General features: G+C 30.5%; 1 protein-coding gene across 8 annotated transcripts in view; it reads right to left on the bottom strand.

Annotated features, from left to right (window-relative positions):
• Positions 1-209: 209 nt before the first annotated feature.
• Positions 210-21,505, bottom strand: part of LOC129958173 (toll-like receptor 6) — a 113,083-nt gene continuing 91,787 nt past the window's right edge. For all 8 annotated transcript variants that reach the window (XM_056070418.1, XM_056070419.1, XM_056070426.1 and 5 more), the window contains one exon: positions 210-6,325. In XM_056070418.1, coding sequence (XP_055926393.1) covers positions 2,287-5,913 — 3,627 coding nt within the window. In that variant the 5' untranslated portion in view covers positions 5,914-6,325 and the 3' untranslated portion in view covers positions 210-2,286. The remainder of the gene's footprint in view (positions 6,326-21,505) is intronic.

Here is a 21,505-nt window from a genome sequence, read left to right as displayed (position 1 = left end):
TCATATGGCGAGTATGAACCAACGCTGAGCTAAGGATAAAAAAAGAAAAGATTCACGTGAAGCATGGGTGATTCAATGCAGTCCAAAGAAATACATTACCTGTGAGACACACTTGCTTCAGGTATTAACGTGTTAATGATGATCTATCTACATGACACTTTCATACACAAGTAAATAAACCTCCAAAGAAAGACAGAATCCATTCACAATTCACAACATCTACTTTATTATAATTGACAGCATAAGAAAACGTATTATCACAGATATCAGAATGTTTTCGAAAACAGCATGTTTGGTAGGACAATACCCGAAACTAGCACCACATTTACATTCTCTTGGGCAGGATTCCTGTAGATCACAGTTATGTGGCACAGACGATCCAAGCTCCATTTCTTTTGATCAGATTAAATATACATAAAAACTATCAGGTGCATTTCATACAAAAACTATCAGGTGCATTCCATGAATTCCGAACCTAATATTCTACAGGATGCACATATTTTTTAAGGAGTAAAAATAAAAATAATTCAATCGCGAATAATATTTATCATCAATCATAAATAATCAATTTCATTTATTTTTTAAAGAACAACTGAGTAGGATATTCAAAAATTGAAACGATCAGGTGCATTCCATGCATTCCGAACCTAATATTCTACAGGATGCACATATTTTTTTAAGGAGTAAAAATAAAAATAATTCAATCGCGAATAATATTTTTCGTCAATCATAAATAATCAATTTGATTTATTTTTTAAAGAACAACTGAGTAGGATATTCAAAAATTGAAACTATCAGGTGCATTCCATGCATTCCGAACCTAATATTCTACAGGATGCACATATTTTTTTAAGGAGTAAAAATAAAAATAATTCAATCGCGAATAATATTTTTCATCAATCAGAAATAATCAATTTGATTTATTTTTTAAAGAACAACTGGGTAGGATATTCAAAAATTGAAACTCATTTCTTCCCAAATATTTCACAAAAGAACAAATATTTTTATAATCAACTCTTCGAAAGGGACATTCGATATCCCCCCCTTTAGTAAAAAAAAAAAAAAAAAAAAAAAAAAAAAAAAAAAAAAAAAAAAAACAATGGGAAATAAATAATGATAATAAATAGTTCGAATAAAATTACAATAAAAAAATAGACAGCCTATTAAAAGAACTATTAAAGGATAGACAAAATATTAATCAACAAATTAGAAATGTTCCCAGATAATTTATGTATATCTAATCTGGAGTGCAGGGTCAAGCTTGGTATTTCGGTTTCATGTTTCGCTATAGACTTTTGTAATGAAGCTTGAAAATTCACATCTTAATATATATATATACAGAAAAAACATATATAAAACATTAATATATTTACAAAAGTTTCAAGCTTGTCAGTCCTAAACTTCTCCTCATCATTCCCAATAAATACGTGATCAGAAACACTTTATCGTCCAATCCAGGCTCAACATCATGCGAGAAAAAGAAATCAACATCAAGAAAACATCAACCTCCAAAATCTATCCAAGCATTCTCCTGCCTGTTCATGCACAACAGGATTCTAGATCGCCACATTCTGCAGGAGACACTTTTTGGATAAAAGCATGACAAAAACAATGGCATGCGAATCAACAAAAAATGCAAATTCACAGTACAGTTCTCGTCCAGAGATTCGTCTTCTGTATAAATGTGAATGGAAACAAAAATATACACAGAGCACATTTACAATGTCACCTTGGAATATATACATATAAGCATGAATATCAAACATCGAAACATCTAATAGCAGTTACTAAGTCTATTCATGCAATTTCTGCAAAAAAATAATCCAGTCACTCCATTAGGAAGTATTTTCTGAAGTATTAAGAATTTAGTTTCAAGTTCGTCATCAGGGGTATTAATAAACAGGTGAGAAGTGAAAATCAAAATCATTTTGGCCCGTTTTAAATTATTGGCTTTTGAGATTGATTTAAAATGTTCATCAAGTTATTGTTCGTGAAAGCTCATTGAAATTTCTGTCTGGCTATACATATTTTTGAATTTTACACAATCCAATAAATGGAAAACAATAAATAGAAGGGGAAAAATGTTTTAAATTATACGTTCTTGTCCAGAACAATAAAGTGAAAACTTTTCCTGAACGAAAAGGAATGCCTTAATAATAGGCAGATATTATCGAAAGACAGTACATTTAGGAACAATTATAGACTTTACCTTCAAAAAGGGAGAGTTAAATTTCTTTTTGAGAAGCATTTGGACTCCTTGGTTATAAGACCAGAATCCATTAATAATTACACTAATTTAACATTGCTGTAGGGGGGAATAGTTCCATGAGAATACTTCACTCTTGGATTTATATTTTTGTGAGGCATTATATATTTCAGTTTCTCCCAAAATCTCTTTTCTCCCCAACGAATAATTGGTGCTTTTCGAAAGCACAATTTTGCGTCAGGCGGTATATCTTTAAAGGACAATGGGTCTATGACAAGAATTATCAGCCTGTGCTTACTGCTATCCTGCAATTCCTCGTGAGCGATTTTTAAGTCTCGGTGGCAAGACTCACACTTTAAGTATTGTTCCGTCAAGATAATAATAGTTCTGTGACTGACTGATACATATTCCCTTAGATGAGCGTCTGGGCACAGATGCTCACGATGCAGGTCACGGTGTCGCAGACAAATACGGTAACTTGGAATACCTAATTCCAATTCTTGAAGAAGAGTCTGCTTCACAAAATTCTCATCTTTGGTGCTGTAAGATATAAAAGCATCAAACAGTTTTTCGTCTTGATGTGGAAATCCATTTCTCTTGAAAATCTTTATGCCGTACTTGGTGTACACCCAAATGCTCAGCTCTCGGCGATAAATGCATATAAGAATAGTAATTACCAGCAGCAACAGAAAGAGAACTGATATTATGACAACAAGAGCAACATGATCCGTTTTAAATACAGCTTGGAAGTAAGTAACTGAGCTGTAATTCGAACAAGAAGACATGTTAAATTCAATCAAATATGGGCCGGCTGAATGGTTAGAACGGCATTGAATGGATCCAAGGTCTTGAACTACAGACGAGGCACTCCGGAGCCATTCGTGGTAAGACTCTAAATAATCGCAATCGCATATCCAGGGATTGTGACCCAACTGGACACTTGTGAGATGTGGATTCCATTTGAAGTTCCAAACTTGAAATTCTTTGATGAAATTGTGGTCCAAATTCAAAATAGCCAAAGACTTCAAGTTTTGAAATGTAGTATTCGCAATATAACTTATTTTATTATTAGAAAGATACAGCTCTTCTAGGTGAACCAGCGTTTCAAATTCGTATCCGTTCAGAATTTTTATTTGGTTATTTTCCAAATGCAGAGCTCTGAGTATTAATAAGCCGTTAAAAGTTCGATTATTAATCACGTGAATGTTGCTGTTATTCAAGTATATAATCCGCATATTTTTACGACCTATTAGTGTATGACTAGTTAACTGGTATATGTTATTTCCATCCAAATACAGATCCGTCACATCCATTGGTATAACAGATGGCATGGAAGTAAAATTCTGGGAACTGCAATCGACGATATTTGTATTCCATGTTTGATCCGAATAGCATGTACAGTTGTCTGGGCAAACCATTTCGCAGTCACAAGCGTCAAATTCGCAACAGTGGCACAACGCAAAACAATGACTATTATATTTGCAGAGAAAATCTGACGATTTGGACATCGATAGTGGCAAGTACGTGCCGTATCTAATAAATGATAACTTGCAAATTACATCATTCAAATCTATAATATGCGGATATTGAACAGTTCCGTCAAGCTTATTCATGTGTTGCAGCCATTCCATGTTACAATCGCAAAAGAAAGGATTTGCTGAAATAGCAAATTCTGGTAATGGTTTTTTCAAAACAACTGGATTCAGTCTGAACGTGTTAATGTCCAAAGTTTCAATATTATTGTTAGCCATATTAACGTAAGTCAGGTTGGTTTTGGCTAAAAATGTAAAAGGGTTTACAATACTTATACGATTGTTGTTTATCTTTATTTGTTTTATGTGATTAGGAAACGAAGCGGCGTTTATTTCAGATATGAAATTAAAAGAGACATCTATAGTGTGCAACTGAAGGGTGTCTTCCAATTCATAATAGTTACTTAACATTCCGATTTCATTGCTGTGAAGGTCAAGTTCTTCAAGCTCCGTTGGTATTACGGCGTAATCAAACCATTGAATTTTATTCCGGGAAACATTGAGGAACATCAGACTTTTCAAATTCATGAATAATCCATTGATATCAGAAAGATAGTTATCACTCAAATCAATAATATTCAAGGCTTCTCCTTCGTCGAAAATACCATGTTCCAACATGTGAATGTTATTTTTCGATAAATCTAAAGCTTTCAAAGCAACCAGGTGCTTGAAAGCGTATTTTGTTAAATTTCTGATTTGATTTTGCGAAAGACTTAGATGACGAAGTTGTTTCAGGTCTTGGAACGATGAATTATTGAGGCTGCCGATGATGTTGTTGTTGAGATTCAGAGTTTTCAGAAATTGCAGAGATTTCAAAGCAGTTGGAACGTGGCTTAAATTATTTCCTTGGAGAGTCAGATCTTCCACGCTGCTGCAATTTTTAAATGCATCAGAATGCATACTGTAAATGCTGTTATGGGACAGCTTTAGATCACTTAGAACATACAGCCCGTTTAGTGTAAATATATCCAAATATTTCAGCTTGTTATGGCTTAAATCCAGAGTATATAGGTTGTAAAGAGACGAAAACGAATTTTCAGCTATAATGTCAATGTCGTTATGAGAAAGGAAGAGCATCTGAAGAGAATATTGCGACTGGAATAAAGTATTGTTGATGAAGCTTAATTTATTTCTGCTCAGATCCAGAATCACCAAACGAATTAAGTCGACAAATGTCTCCGGGCCAAAGGAAAAGCTAGAAATCTTGTTGAAGCTTAAATTCAAAATCACAAGTTGTTGTAAGCCATTAAACAAATCGGATGGTATGCTTATTATTGAGTTATTGTTCAAGTATAGCTCTCGAATGTCAGGTGAATCTTGAAACAACCTTGCTGGAAGGGTGATAAGTTCATTATTTGATAGGTCAACTACTTGCAATTTAGCAAAACTGGCGAAGACTGAAGAATCCAGGTCAAAAATGGCATTGTGCGCAAGATTAAGAAGGCGCAAGTTCATAAATCTTGCGAGATCTCTTTTTGTCACAATAGATATCAAATTATAAGACAAATCGAGTTCTGAAAGACTTTCCAAGCAGTGCTTATGTAAATTATGATTGGTTTCATCTGAGAAAGCAATTACAGCATTCAAATTATTATGAGTTAAGTTTAAAACTTTCAGAGATCCAAGATGGCATATCATTTCATCAGTTAGTCTTTCTAGTTTGTTATGGCCTAAATCAAGAGTTTCTAACTGATGCAATTTTGCAAATACTTCATTGTGTAGGGACAAAGGGAATTCGCCCCACTCGTCATTCATTGTCCGTAGAGAAAGGTTCCTCAAATCGTTTAACTCAGCAAAAGCATCCGCAGACAGTTCCCTCAACTTGCACTGATGTATACGCAAAGCTTTGAGATATCGTAGATGTGACATAGCCATTGGGGCAAGAGTACTTTCAAAGAACGAAGAATCGCATATAATATTAAGAGCTGTAGTATGCTCACTTTGTATCACACTGAAGTTAGTTGCCAGTATACCGGAGGCAACAATACTTTTTAAGTGGCAAGTTAACGAGACATCACTGCCGCTGATGAGTGTCCATTTACAGTCTTCAGGCGCTGAATATAATATTGGCGAGGAAACTATCAGCTGTAGAAAGAAAATTAGTACTTTGAAGACAAAACATATTTTTGCAATTTGACTGCGGTGATCGGAATTTGTGCAAATTCCGGCCCCCATGTTTTGGAATGAATGTCAGTATATGTTTTATTCAACAGAGAATTAAGTCTGTAAGATCAGTCATCTTATCAATCAATGCTTGTCCAAATGTCAATAGTCTTTCAAGTCTGTTCTAATTCACTCTTTGGGGCAGATTTTTCATCTCGATCAAGTTTCAGACTGAAGTAATATCAAATCCTATCTCGAGATTTCACTCCAGGGCACTGGTGTGATCTCGAGATCGAAGAACGCAGATTATCTAGAGATTTGTTGTATAAGTTCCATCTGCTTACCGCGAATCTTTCGGGAAAGGAGGAAATCGGATTTGCCCAACTTCTACTCGCACAAATGATATCAGCTGGTTTCTTTCTTCCCCTCCTTTAATTTCTCACAAAAGAATTTTTTCTCCTTCACGGAAGAAAATCTCCGTAACCTAAAAATAAAAGAAATAAATTAATAAAATTTTACTTTAAAGAATTTTTTTTTCTAATGTTGTATGTAATGAAAAATAAATGTAGACTTAGTTTTTTTAGTTTCAGTTTATTTATATTAACCTATTGTTTATTTTTATTCATTTATTTATACTTTTTCATATATATACAAAGAGAAACCATTAAATCGTCAAAAAAATTCGAAGTCGAGTTTTTAGGGAATTTCCACATTTCAGGCCTCCGAGAGTCTGAATGACGTCTGTCTGTCACGCTATGAATATGATAACTCTAAAACGCTTTGAGCCAAAGATTCTATTATTTTGAACCATTTGTGTGTGAAAAGAGATATTTAGCTTCATTTAACGAAAAACTTAATAATTCTAAAAAAAAACAACCCTTATTTATACTATATAAAGCAACATTTTTTGCTGTTCAAGAATCTGTAACGCAAAAGAAACACATATTTATTGAAGGAATAGAGCATACTGAGCTAAATAATGAAAAAAGATTTGGAGGCTGTCTATTCCGATCAGCCATCCTAAATAGCCCTAGTGTTGCTTCAAACGGGACGTTAATATAACCAAACCAAACCGATCAGCCATCCTGCAGAGACAAAAAAATAAAATGTTCTGTGAGGAAAAAAAATATCCTGCTTCTCTCAACCTACAATTATATTTTAAACAATTATATCCTAAACATACTGAGATAAATAATGAAAAAGATTTGGAGGCTGTCTATTCCGATCAGCCATCCTGCAGAGACAAAAAAATAAAATGTTCTGTGAGGAAAAAAAATATCCTGCTTCTCTCAACCTACAATTATATTTTAAACAATTATATCCTAAACATACTGAGATAAATAATGAAAAAGATTTGGAGGCTGTCTATTCCGATCAGCCATCCTGCAGAGACAAAAAAATAAAATGTTCTGTGAGGAAAAAAATATCCTGCTTCTCTCAACCCACAATTATATTTTAAACAATTATATCCTAAACATACTGAGATAAATAATGAAAAAGATTTGGAGGCTGTCTATTCCGATCAGCCATCCTGCAGAGACAAAAAAATAAAATGTTCTGTGAGGAAAAAAAATATCCTGCTTCTCTCAACCTACAATTAGATTTTAAATAATTATTTTATAAACATACTGAGCTAAATAATAAAAAAAAAAATTGGAGGCTGTCTATTCCGTTGAGCCATCATGGCAGAGACCAAAATGCACAACAATTTGTGAGAAAAAAAAATATTCTGCTTCTCTCTACCTACAATTAGATTTTATTCTATAAACATACTGAGCTAAATAATGAAAAAGATTTGGAGGCTGTCTATTCCGTTAAGCCATCGTAGCAGAGACCAAAAAGCACAACAATCTGTGAGAAAAAAAAATATTCTACTTCTTTCTACCTACAATTAGATTTTAAATAATTATTTTATAAACATACTGAGCTAAATAATGAAAAAAAAAATTTTTTTTTTTGAAGGCTGCCTATTCAGTTGAGTTATCGTGGCAGAAACCAAAATGCACAACAATCTGTGAGAAAAAAATATTCTGCTTCTCTCAACCTACAATTATATTTTAAACAATTATATCCTAAACATACTGAGATAAATAATGAAAAAGATTTGGAGGCTGTCTATTCCGATCAGCCATCCTGCAGAGACAAAAAAAATAAAATGTTCTGTGAAGAAAAAAAATATCCTGCTTCTCTCAACCTACAATTAGATTTTAAATAATTATTTTATAAACATACTGAGCTAAATAATGAAAAAAAAAATTGGAGGCTGTCTATTTCGTTGAGCCATCATGGCAGAGACCAAAATGCACAACAATTTGTGAGAAAAAAAATATTCTGCTTCTCTCTACCTACAATTAGATTTTATTCTATAAACATACTGAGCTAAATAATGAAAAAGATTTGGAGGCTGTCTATTCCATTAAGCCATCGTAGCAGAGACCAAAAAGCACAACAATCTGTGAGAAAAAAAAATATTCTACTTCTTTCTACCTACAATTAGATTTTAAATAATTATTTTATAAACATACTGAGCTAAATAATGAAAAAAAAATTTTTTTTTTGAAGGCTGCCTATTCAGTTGAGTTATCGTGGCAGAAACCAAAATGCACAACAATCTGTGAGAAAAAAATATTCTGCTTCTCTCTACCTACAATTATATTTTATTCTATAAACATACTCAGCTAAATAATGAAAAAGATTTGGAGGCTGCGTATTCCCTTTGAGCCATCGTGGCATGGACCAAAATGCACAACAATCTGTGAGAAAAAAATATTTTGCTTCTCTCAACCTACAATTATATTTTAAACAATTATATCCTAAACATACTGAGATAAATAATGAAAAAAATTTGGAGGTTGTCTATTCCGTTAAGCCATCGTAGCAGAGACCAAAAAGCACAACAATCTGTGAGAAAAAAAAATATTCTATTTCTTTCTACCTACAATTAGATTTTAAATAATTATTTTATAAACATACTGAGCTAAATAATGAAAAAAAAAAAAAAAAAAATTGAAGGCTGTCTATTCCGTTGAGATATCGTGGCAGAAACCAAAATGCACAACAATCTGTGAGAAAAAAAATATTCTGCTTCTCTCTACCTACAATTATATTTTATTCTATAAACATACTCAGCTAAATAATGAAAAAGATTTGGAGGCTGCGTATTCCCTTTGAGCCATCGTGGCAGACCAGAAAGTACAACATTTTGTGAGAAAAAAAAATATTCTGCTTCTCTCTACCTACAATTATATTTCCTCCATGCTGCCTTAAATGTGTTAGCACGCCGAAAAAGAAGAGGGAAAAGTGCCAGAAGAACTGTGTGGAACGGTAATAATCACCTCTGAGAAAGAAGGACAGGTACCTTCCGAAAAGCAGTAAATAAACAATACCGTACACCTGAATTCAATTGCAGAGAAGAGAGATAAAAACCATGCAGTTTAGGGCGGAGTAGGAACATATTGGTGAGCACTGAAGCAAAGATACCTATGTATTGTAGATGCTTGTACTATTAGGCGGCCCAAGTTTTTCTTTACGGAAGAGAAGTTAGGCATTTTTTTAACAGCACTGGTTTGCAGTCTCATAGGCGTCTCTTTCTCAAGTCCTTCCAATCTCGAAAAAAGAAAAAATATGTCTCCCAAGCACTCTTTATTTGCAAGTAAATGCATATTGACGAAAACAAAGGATTTGTTTTTCTTATGAGAATTCTTCAGTTCTTAACTTCCCATGGTTTTAAATATAAGCGAGACAAACGTTATCGCTACTAATGCTCAAGACGAAGGTGTGCGTGTCTATGTTGTTGGCGCTTTACAGAAAAAAAAAAAAAAAAAAAAAAAAAAAAATTAATGCAACATTTCTTTCCGATTTCAAACACTGCTTCACAATCCAAAGACATGTTTTTAGATTCCACGAAAAGTTAGTAGTGTCATAATTGAAATGATAAGTTGTAACAGTACGCACTACATATTTTAAGATTTGTAAACGAATTTTTTAATACAAAAATCTTAATATTGCGGCAGATTAAATTTTAAATTACGACTATCAAACATTAACAAAAAGAAGTGAAAAAAAATCAATTTAATGCAATATTTCTTTCCGATTTCAGACACTGCTTCACAATCCAAAGACATGTTTTTAGATTCTGTTAGTAGTGTCATAATTGAAATGATAAGTTGTAACAGTACACACTACATATTTTAGGATTTGTAAACTAATTTTTTAATACACAAATTTTAATATTGCCGCAGATTAAATTTTAAATTACGACCATCAAATATTAACAAAAAGAAGCGAAAAAAAATCAATTTAATGCAACATTTCTTTCCGATTTCAGACACTGCTTCACAATCCAGAGACTTCTTTTTTTACATCCTGAACTGTTTCTAAAAAAGTATTTCAAAGCGTAAAAAGCTGCGTAGAATAGCAAACGTTTGGCGACATCTGCCAATGACTCCTGGCGACTAATTACAAAAGCCGTCATCAAAAGAGATTGACTGGAGTAGAAAGTAAAGCGGTTTTTCATTATGTCTTGAGACGCGTCACCCTAAACTGTTGCTTTTTTTCCCACTAATGTGTGGGAGTCAAATCGCCTGACAGCGTAATAAGGAAGAAATATTAAGTTTCAGTCCGGTGCATCGATCTGTGGGGGAAAAAATATTAAATTGCCGTCGAAAACCACACGAGATTAATTTAACTGGGGAGCTCAGAAACCAAATTTACTGACTCTCGAGATGTAACCCTCCCCTTTCTTTGATGTAGATTTAGAGTTTTGTTGAGAACAAAAGCCCTCTCCCCTCCTGTTCTTTCACGTGTGATGTCACGTAAAGTGTTAAGAACACTTTAGTATAGTGATCTCTATGGAACTAAATGTGTTCACCCCCCCCCCAATAGATCTTTTCAATAAGCGTATGAAATAAATTCATGCCACATTACTTTTTTACATTACATCGATCAAATGATCGAGATTTACAATGATAAGACGGAATAAAACAATCAAAACCTTTCAGCAAATACATGGTGTTCATTAATTATTGTCGGGGTTTCCATACCTCATAACTTTCGAATAAAAAATATTACGCAAAAACCAATTACGTATTCGTAAATTACAACTCAACGAATTTTATTAATGATATTAAAGTGTAAAGCTTACACAATTTACACTTTGTAGGCATTCAGCTGAAGGCGATTATGTATTCGTAAATTACAACTCAAAGAATTATGTATTCGTAAATTACAACTCAAATAATTATGAATACGTAAATTACAACTCAAAGAATTATGTATTCGTAAAGTACAACTCAAAGAATCGCCTTCAGCTGAATGCCTACAAAGTGCAAATTGTGCAAGTTTTACACTTTAATATTATTAATAAAATTCTTTGAGTTGTAATTTACGAATACGTAATCGATTTTTGCGTAATATTTTTTATTCGAAAATTATGAGGTACGGAAACCCCAACAATAATTAATGAACACCCTGTATATAAATCATAGTAGTGTTAATAATTTATAATTCACAAAAATACATAAAAAGTTATATAATTTTTTTTTATTATTATTATTATTATTTAGGTCTGAAAAAAAAATATTTTGAAAGAAAATTTGAAATATTATATATAGCTATATTATGCAACTTTAGTTTTATTTAGTTAATTGGAAAGTAAAATATTGGTAAATGAAATAAGCAGACAAATATTCCTATATTATTTAGAAATAATTGAAAAAATAAATTATATGTAATAACATTCCTTAATAAATAGTTCTGAAGAATTTATCAAAATTAAAAAGTCTGTATATAATAAAATGGGTTTAAAAATTTATAATGAAAAATGGATAACAAGTGCAATGCAGCATTGAAAAAACTAAACGTTGACAACAATAAAAAACGTAAGAATTAAAACAACGATTAAAAAAAAAACGAAATAATTAGGAAAATAATAACGATAAGAAATTATTTAACGAAACAAAAACAAAAAAAAATATTGGAGAAAAAATAAGGATGAATTAAAAAAAATTAAATAAAAGTGGATGTTTTGAGAAACAATTTAAACCCGTTGGAAGAAAATATTCCACGGTATTCAAACAATCTTTGCTATTTTTTAATTAGTTTTTATTATTGGAGTTATTAGTTTTTCATTATTCAAAACACTGAAAGATAAAAAGAAACGAATTCATTCCATTAACGTTATTTGATACCCTTCTTTTATTTCCATATCGTGATTATAATTAAAGAAGATAACATTTAATAAGAATTGATGGGAAAAAAAAAAAGGCTTGAATAATCTATCTTATATAATCAGTCAAAAAAAAAAAATATTAGAACACTGAGATTAAAACAACAATGTAATTCAAATTTTTTTCAAAAAAAATTTGTAAGTTGCAGTAGCGATTTACTAAATACCTGTCTAGCGCTGGCGGGCTAAGAGGAACAGGAGGCAAGACGTTTATAAAATATTTTTAACTTAGTTTTCAAATAAATAAATTTAAAAACAAATACAAATTCCATGAGTAATGAAATATTAAGATTAAAATGTTTGTTTAGAATGAATTATTAAAATCATTATTAAGTATAATTAATTAAATATTCGTTTAATTGGTTGTTATATTTCACTTGATCGATCACATAAAATAATAACTTTTAATGTTACACTCGAATTTTATTATTTCTCTATAAATTATTATAATACGAAATACTTATTTTTAAATAAGGAAATCATCAGCCAAAATTATGATAAATTTTTCAAAGATGCTGTTATTAGTTCAGTCATTTTTTTCTCATGGCATACATATTAAAAGATTAAAGGTACATTTTCCCTCTAAGTTATTAAAATAAAAGATTAAAATAAAATGAATTATTATCAAAATAACCAGTCAACAATTGACATAAGTTCAGTTGACCTGTTAATAATTCACTCAATTAACCTGCTCAATTGACCTGTACATAAAACTAATTCAATGTATGTAATATCCCTTTGTTTCTGTAACTGTATTTGAGGTTTATTTATTAAACAATAGTTTTTCGGCTATAACGGCATTATAATGAGAGGGCGTATCTGATTCAAGTCTAAATTTAAAAATGTACTTTAAGTAAAGAACGGCAGCTACAAAGTAAAAGATTCTATATTTAAAATTTTTAATTATTGAATTCTTTATTTATTGAAAGTAGGAATAAATAATTAGATCTTCCTATACTTATATAAAATCATGCCTTTGGCATTCCCATATTTTACATTTTAGAAACATGTATAATTCAAAACATTATTTTTACACAATGGACCAACGTTTAAATAACTGTAGGCAAGAAGTACGAATTTTATTTTAAAAATTATTTTATTAGTTAATGCATTTCACTGCTTAAATTCTTTTGAAATGTTACGCAAACTTTAAGAAAAATGCATCAATAAAATATCATAATTATATAGAACTATTACATTAACGAGTTGAACACACAATAATTATTTTATATTAAAATGTCACATACAATAATTTATAAAATTTTAATGTTTATGTAAATTATACTTTATGTTCATAAAATATAAATCATATGCAATTGCAAAAATAAAAAATATATATGAATTCAATATTTACATATTATAAAATAAATTATTTCTAATGAAAAAAATTATAAGAAATATGACTTCATATGGATTCAATATTTACACTTTGTAAAATAAATTATTTCCAGTAGTCTGTCACAAAATATACTCAGTTTACGTTTGCTTGTTTTTCATTATGTGTTATGGTTAAAAATTCACTCACTTCCCCTAAATCTATCTTTGGTTTCGACGCTTCACCACACACATTTCTTCGAATTTTTTTTTGTGATAACTTATTGTAAACAACAGACATTGAGCTAAGTTGTGTCTGTTTTAAATAATTCCTCTCCTAAAAGCTTACATTCTGAGGCGAAAACAGAGCGAATCATGTATTTTCTGACAAAGCCTAACTTCACACATCTGCCCCGCTTTCCGTGATCCTCAAATGTAAACAAACGGACATCTGTTGAGTTTAGTTTTGCTTTTCACGGTTTAGAGCTTCGAAATCAACATCCGTTTTTTCTTTTTTTATAAAATAGATAGGATGAGGCATAATAAAGGCCTTTTCATTGATTTTTCGACGTTTCACCACCATAAAGAACTCCAGGAAAGATTCCAGATTCGGATCGAATCGAAGTGTTTATTCTAGCTTCGAGCCCGGAATAGTTGAGCCGAACGAACTGACGAATGAGTGTTTTTCGTCGCGTCAGTTTCGCTGGCAGGATATTTCGTAGTCGATCCCTCCCTAGACGCTGCTGCCTTATAGGCCCGGATTCTGGCGGGTTTTGGGCCAGAGCCAGGCCCACCCAGCAAGTCGTTTGTTGATCTGGAACGACACAGAGGCCCTGCCAGGATTCGGCTTCTTCGCCGTACTAAATCGTTTCGTGCATGATAAAGGAAAACTTTATTGAGGGGAATCACAAAAAGGAAAGACGCGCCACGGCGAGCTTTGGCTCTCCAGGTGGTCTGCTAAAGCTTTTACCAATAGAAAGTGTTGGAGACGCGTTGAATTTTTCACTTTATTCTTTTCATAATTGCATAATAGGACAATGCAAATGGAAATAAAAAGAATTAGTTTTAATAAGGCGTAAAAAAATAGGTTACAATGTTTGGGGTTATTACCTTTTTTTTTAAAATAAAACATACGAAAAATGGTTATTTATAAATTCACTAACTGAGAGAACAGATAAATATTTTATATTTTGCTTTGTAGAAATGCTTATCGTTTTTTTTTAAAATTACGGTCATTAGTATTTTTTAATGTCCTTTATGTTCATATATGTTATGGTCAATAAAATTAATCGGTTATTATTAATATTAACCATGGTTAGTATAAAACTTTTATTTACCGAATTATGTTGCCATCAATTTTTCAACTTCATTTTTGCACTAGTAGTTAAGTTTTCTTGCAGAATAATCCCAGGGAACCCAAGAAATATATTTTAATTGGTAGAAATATCTTAATTAATTTAATTATTAATTAAATATTTTTAATTCCTACTTTTAGCTTATATTAATTTCTTGCTATTTGGGTTACATTCTCCGTGTTCTTTTAGAATACCATCAGCAAAAATTGCCATATTACGAAGATATAAGCCAGATTTAAATGGTACTTTTAAGTACCGTCAGTAAATAAAGGGTTAATAATAACCAGTGAATGTGATAAATCGATTAATCCTTCTTACCAGTTATTATTAATAGTAACCGATTAACCACACTAACTGTAAAATATATATTAGTTACCTTAATGCGATATTAGATGCATTTACTTCTTAAATTAAAATATTATTTTTTAAAAGAAAAATATATAGTACCAGAATTTCTTATCGACATCTGCTTACAAGAATTTACAGAAGAATAAAATACCAAGAATAAAATATTTTGATTGATTATTCAACAACGAAATATCAACTAAATTTCGATGACACACTGAGTTTTTTGGTTCATTCACTTCCTAAGGGATAATAGCTTAATGAAATGCAGTACCTCAAATATTTCTTCGGCGAAATGAAATATGTTTTGATTATTTGATTGATTGATTATATTTGTGCTAATAAATTTCTTGTAACACTCACTTTAGATTTTTGAGCTTCCTCAAATCAGTTTTCTGAATTATTTAATAATTCTTGATGGAGATTTTGCTCATAATTCATCGAATGAAAAAGTCATCGTCAAATTATTTTGGTGTAGGACAATCATTTCCAAATTTTCTTCTCGAAAGTAATGGAATGCAATGAATGAATTTAAATTATACTGACACATAAACTTACTGAAAGACGTTTCATAATAATTAAGTACAATGCGCTAATGGTTTCTTTCACAGAAAATTACGAAAGCAAGGTGTCTCATAACTTGTAAAATATTTTTAATTAATAAGAAATCAGGTATTATTAAGAGAAATAAATATTCTACATTTTCTGAAAAGAAAGAATTGTTTTTACTTCGAGTAGTTTATAATAATAATAATAATTATTATTATTGATACTGGGAAAATTATGGCAATATAAAATGGAATTTAGCAATTAAGCATAATGCCCCAGTAAAAGATAATTTCGTGATTAAAAATGTTTTTCTTAATCAAAATTTACTCTTCAATAAATTATGTTTTACTATTTACCTTTAAAAATTTCTTTTTCTGTCGAAAATAAAATGAAAAAAAAAACCTATGTAACTTTTAAATATCTTTTATTAAATCTTAAGGAAAGCTCCCAGTATTAAGTTTAATTTTAAAGAGACCAGTATTGCAATTTAATATTTTTCTATTATTTCAGCGTACACGTACATTCAATAAATAGGCAAAATTTCAAATGAAAATTTAAAAACATATTTGTTGAATTAGAGAGGAAATCAACATTCCTATGCATTTAAATAAAAATTTAAGGGGAAGAAACTTATCCACATTTATCTTGGGTTAAAAATTGTTTAGCAATAAGTTTTAATTCAAATTTTAAATGATGAAAAGTTTTAAAAGATACGAATATGTATCGCAGATTATTTATTATAATGTTTTTATATTCGAATTCTTAATGATGAAATCGGTCAGAATTTCTTATTGACAATTTTCAAACATGTTTCTATTCCTTTAAAAAAATTTCAGTTGCTGTCTAGAAAAAAGTCAGTCGCTGTATCAAAAATCATGTTTTCTACTCTAACAGAATATAATTTATTTGGGCTACATTACATTTGTTATAAGTGATTTAAAATAAAACACTGATAATATAAATAATATCGAGCTAAAAAAATTGTGAGTTTAAATATATCGCTAAAATGAGATTAAAACATTGAATATTAATTTTTTTTGAAGCTGAAATCTAGTATTCACCCATTCTTCATTCATTATTTTTACTTTCTCATATTCAAAATATACAAGAGAAAAGCATTGTAATTGTCACAATTTTCAAACATGTTTCTATTCCTTTAAAAAAAAGTTTGAGTTGCTGTCTAGAAAAAAGTCGGTTGCTGTATCAAAAATCACATTTTCTACTCTAAAAGAATATAATTTATTTGGGCTACATTACATTTGTTATAAGTGATTTAAAATAAAACACTGATAATATAAATAATATCGAGCTAAAAAAATTGTGAGTTTAAATATATCGTTAAAAATGAGATTAAAACATTGAATATTAATTTTTTTTGAAGCTGAAATCTAGTATTCACCCATTCTTCATTCATTATTTTTACTTTCTCATATTCAAAATATACAAGAGAAAAGCATTGTAATTGTCACAATTTTCAAACATGTTTCTATTCCTTTAAAAAAAAGTTTGAGTTGCTGTCTAGAAAAAAGTCGGTTGCTGTATCAAAAATCACATTTTCTACTCTAAAAGAATATAATTTATTTGGGCTACATTACATTTGTTATAAGTGATTTAAAATAAAACACTGATAATATAAATAATATCGAGCTAAAAAAATTGTGAGTTTAAATATATCGTTAAAAATAAGATTAAAACATTGAATATTAATTTTTTTTGAAGCTGAAATCTAGTATTCACCCATTCTTCATTCATTATTTTTACTTTCTCATATTCAAAATATACAAGAGAAAAGCATTGTAATTGTCACAATTTTCAAACATGTTTCTATTCCTTTAAAAAAAAGTTTGAGTTGCTGTCTAGAAAAAAGTCGGTTGCTGTATCAAAAATCACATTTTCTACTCTAAAAGAATATAATTTATTTGGGCTACATTACATTTGTTATAAGTGATTTAAAATAAAACACTGATAATATAAATAATATCGAGCTAAAAAAATTGTGAGTTTAAAAATATCGCTAAAATGAGATTAAAACATTGAATATTAATTTTTTTTGAAGCTGAAATCTAGTATTCACCCATTCTTCATTCATTATTTTTACTTTCTCATATTCAAAATATACAAGAGAAAAGCATTGTAATTGTCACAATTTTCAAACATGTTTCTATTCCTTTAAAAAAAAGTTTGAGTTGCTGTCTAGAAAAAAGTCGGTTGCTGTATCAAAAATCACATTTTCTACTCTAAAAGAATATAATTTATTTGGGCTACATTACATTTGTTATAAGTGATTTAAAATAAAACACTGATAATATAAATAATATCGAGCTAAAAAAATTGTGAGTTTAAATATATCGTTAAAAATGAGATTAAAACATTGAATATTAATTTTTTTTGAAGCTGAAATCTAGTATTCACCCATTCTTCATTCATTATTTTTACTTTCTCATATTCAAAATATACAAGAGAAAAGCATTGTAATTGTCACAATTTTCAAACATGTTTCTATTCCTTTAAAAAAAAGTTTGAGTTGCTGTCTAGAAAAAAGTCGGTTGCTGTATCAAAAATCACATTTTCTACTCTAAAAGAATATAATTTATTTGGGCTACATTACATTTGTTATAAGTGATTTAAAATAAAACACTGATAATATAAATAATATCGAGCTAAAAAAATTGTGAGTTTAAATATATCGCTAAAATGAGATTAAAACATTGAATATTAATTTTTTTTGAAGCTGAAATCTAGTATTCACCCATTCTTCATTCATTATTTTTACTTTCTCATATTCAAAATATACAAGAGAAAAGCATTGTAATTGTCACAATTTTCAAACATGTTTCTATTCCTTTAAAAAAAAGTTTGAGTTGCTGTCTAGAAAAAAGTCGGTTGCTGTATCAAAAATCACATTTTCTACTCTAAAAGAATATAATTTATTTGGGCTACATTACATTTGTTATAAGTGATTTAAAATAAAACACTGATAATATAAATAATATCGAGCTAAAAAAATTGTGAGTTTAAATATATCGTTAAAAATGAGATTAAAACATTGAATATTAATTTTTTTTGAAGCTGAAATCTAGTATTCGCCCATTTTTCATTCATTATTTTTACTTTCTCATATTCAAAATATTCGAGAAAAAAGCATCGTAATTGTCACAAAATTCGAAATCAAGATTTTGACGAATCTTCACCCTGAGTTCAAAAAACACATTTTTGGAATTTAATCCATCTATGAGCACTAACGCTCAGAAACACTTTGAGCTAAACCGATAAAATTCGGTATTTGGTCTTGATGCCAAATTTGTAGATTTCTATCATTAAATGAGATCTAGTCAGAGGAAATCTGTCCGTCCACCTGTCCGAGTACAAATGTGCACGATTTACGACAAAACATAAAGAAATAAATGGGGAAAAAAGTTGGCAGTCAAATTTAACATCTAAAGTGTCGATTCGTATCGAATTTTGAAGCAAATCTCTCAAAATGTCGGCCATTTTTAGGTCGGTACATTTATGTACAGATATGCTCGTAGAAGGGGGGGGGGATTTCTATTTGAAGGGAGAAGGCACACGTAATTTGAAGGTCAAATAACATTTTTAAAATGAAACAATTGACTTGATGATGTAACTGAGTGAATGTTTGAGATATCTAATTATCTACTATAAATTTGCTTTATTACAGTGCCTATTGTATTTGTTTTTGATAAAATCATATAATCAACAGGTATCTGAAATGAAAGGAATGACTGCATCAGTAAAGAATATATTTCTCGGCGTATTTAACTCATATTAAGTGATTGAAAAAGTGCGATCTTTTTTTTTGGTTGAAATTTTAAATATAAATTATAAAAATTAATATTGCGAGCACGATTAAATTTATCAATTTAGAAAAGGCGTAAATTTTACTTTAAGAGATGAAGTTGAATACAAAAGATCCTTTACTTCTTATTTAACGACTAAAACTATTTTCCCGTGTATTTCTTAGCTGTAATTAAGGAAGACACTGAGGGAGGGGCAGATGAAAGGTAGAACAACAATGGGAATATAAAGTTTTGGAATTCATATAAAGCATGTGGTAGCTCTTTAAATTAATTTTAATTTTTAATATAATTAATTTTACCTAACCTCAAACTTAGCTTTCAGAATTGTCAAGGAATAATTCAATAAAAAAGCGAATTTAGAAAAGGACGAATAAAAATTTATTTTTTAAAAATGTTTTTGTTGTTTGACATTTTAAAATTTTAAATATTAATTATACAAAAATCATAAAAATTTATCTTGTAGCATAGCATACGCCATTTTCGGCGTATACTCCTGTTTTCCCCAACACATTACTATAAGAAAGAAAATAAAAAAGAAAAAAAAATTCATTTCTTCAGTCCCTTTTTTTTTTGTTGTTGTTGTTTAACAATGCTATTATAATTTGTAGTGTTTTTTTTATATCTAATTTTTTTTTTAAATCACTGGGGTTGAGGAATAATTGTTTGTCCACTTCCTAATGGACAGTAATAAGTTTCGATATTTGAACATCTGAAATTTTAATGCTGAAACGCTTCAGAAACTTTCCCCCTGTTTCACGACAGAGCACCGAACTAAGTGTTTGGTAAAACCGATGCACCCCAATTGATTTTCCAACCGAAATCAATCAACCAAATCATTTTAAATCACCGAATAACAGGGTAAACAGTGATGCCCCAGGTGTGGATCAAATAAAAATCACAAACTTTTATTCAAAGAAATGTCCTTCAGAAACCCATTCTTACGTAACCAATGATTACTGCGAGAACATAAATAAACAAACAAAATGGAAATAACGTGAAGTGTTATAAGGAGAGGAAGAAACACACACAGAGAGAGAAAGAAGGGGGGAAAGGGGGGAAGACAAAGAAAAGAAAATAAAGAATAAAATCCCCTGGACACCCAAAGCGTTCGACCTACAGAGCAGTTCCATAAGAAGGCTTGAGGTAATTGAGTTATTAAGTGTGACGTCACTGGTCCCCTCCCCCTCCTGAAGCCTCACTCGCCGAGATTTTAATCATTTGACTCGCGATTCGATGTCCTTGGGACAACCCACTTGATCACAAAGCATGTAATGGAATTCGGATGTTGGTTAAGACGCTCTGGCTGTATATCTGTAATTTTCCTCACTGGGTCGTTGGAAGAAATGACTCAATCAAGGAGTAAATTCACTTTTTTCCTCTTTCGTGGTCTACCGCCCATTAACGTTCGGAAAGAAATGAAGACATCAACTTTTCGCATTTCAGGTGTCAATTCAAGGACAGGATTCTGGTTGGACGCGCGCATAATATGCGAAAGATAGGGAGAATGATTAGAAAAAGTTGTTTTTCTTTTATTGTTATGGTGGTGATAGTCTTCAATGAATAGACTGTCCACTACAAGTGGAATCATGACAACACGCTTTGCAATTTCAAAGGCATGATTCCCAGAAATAGAACTTTTTTAATATGGAAGCTTATTCTGTTCTTGCGGTGATTGTGGTAATCCATGGATAGTTGGAAATTCTCAGAGAATTTTGAGCATGAGAAATATCTCACCTTTTATGTGGCTTTATAATATGCAGATGATCGGCCTTTTAACTAAAAATTTCGCGGTTTATTCCTGTCAAGATGAAGACATCAACTTTCGCGGTTTTAGGTGTCAAATAGTACAAAAAAGAGGTTTTACGAATTCTCCTACTTTTCAGACGGAAGTTATATTTTTATCACTGCGGTCGCTTAGATAATCAATAGTTCAAGTAATGTTTCTTTTATTGAGTCTTCCACTATAACACTGAGAAAATAAAGACATTAAGCTTTAAAATTTCGTAATCAAAATGGTTTAACTTCTTCGTTGTCCGTAACGCGTCTAGCGCGTTCAT

The sequence above is a fragment of the Argiope bruennichi genome, chromosome X1 (assembly GCF_947563725.1).
Source record: "Argiope bruennichi chromosome X1, qqArgBrue1.1, whole genome shotgun sequence".
Lineage (NCBI taxonomy): Eukaryota > Metazoa > Arthropoda > Arachnida > Araneae > Araneidae > Argiope > Argiope bruennichi.
The sequence above is the reverse complement of the archived record's forward strand: the minus strand, read 5'-3'. Positions and strand labels throughout refer to the sequence as shown.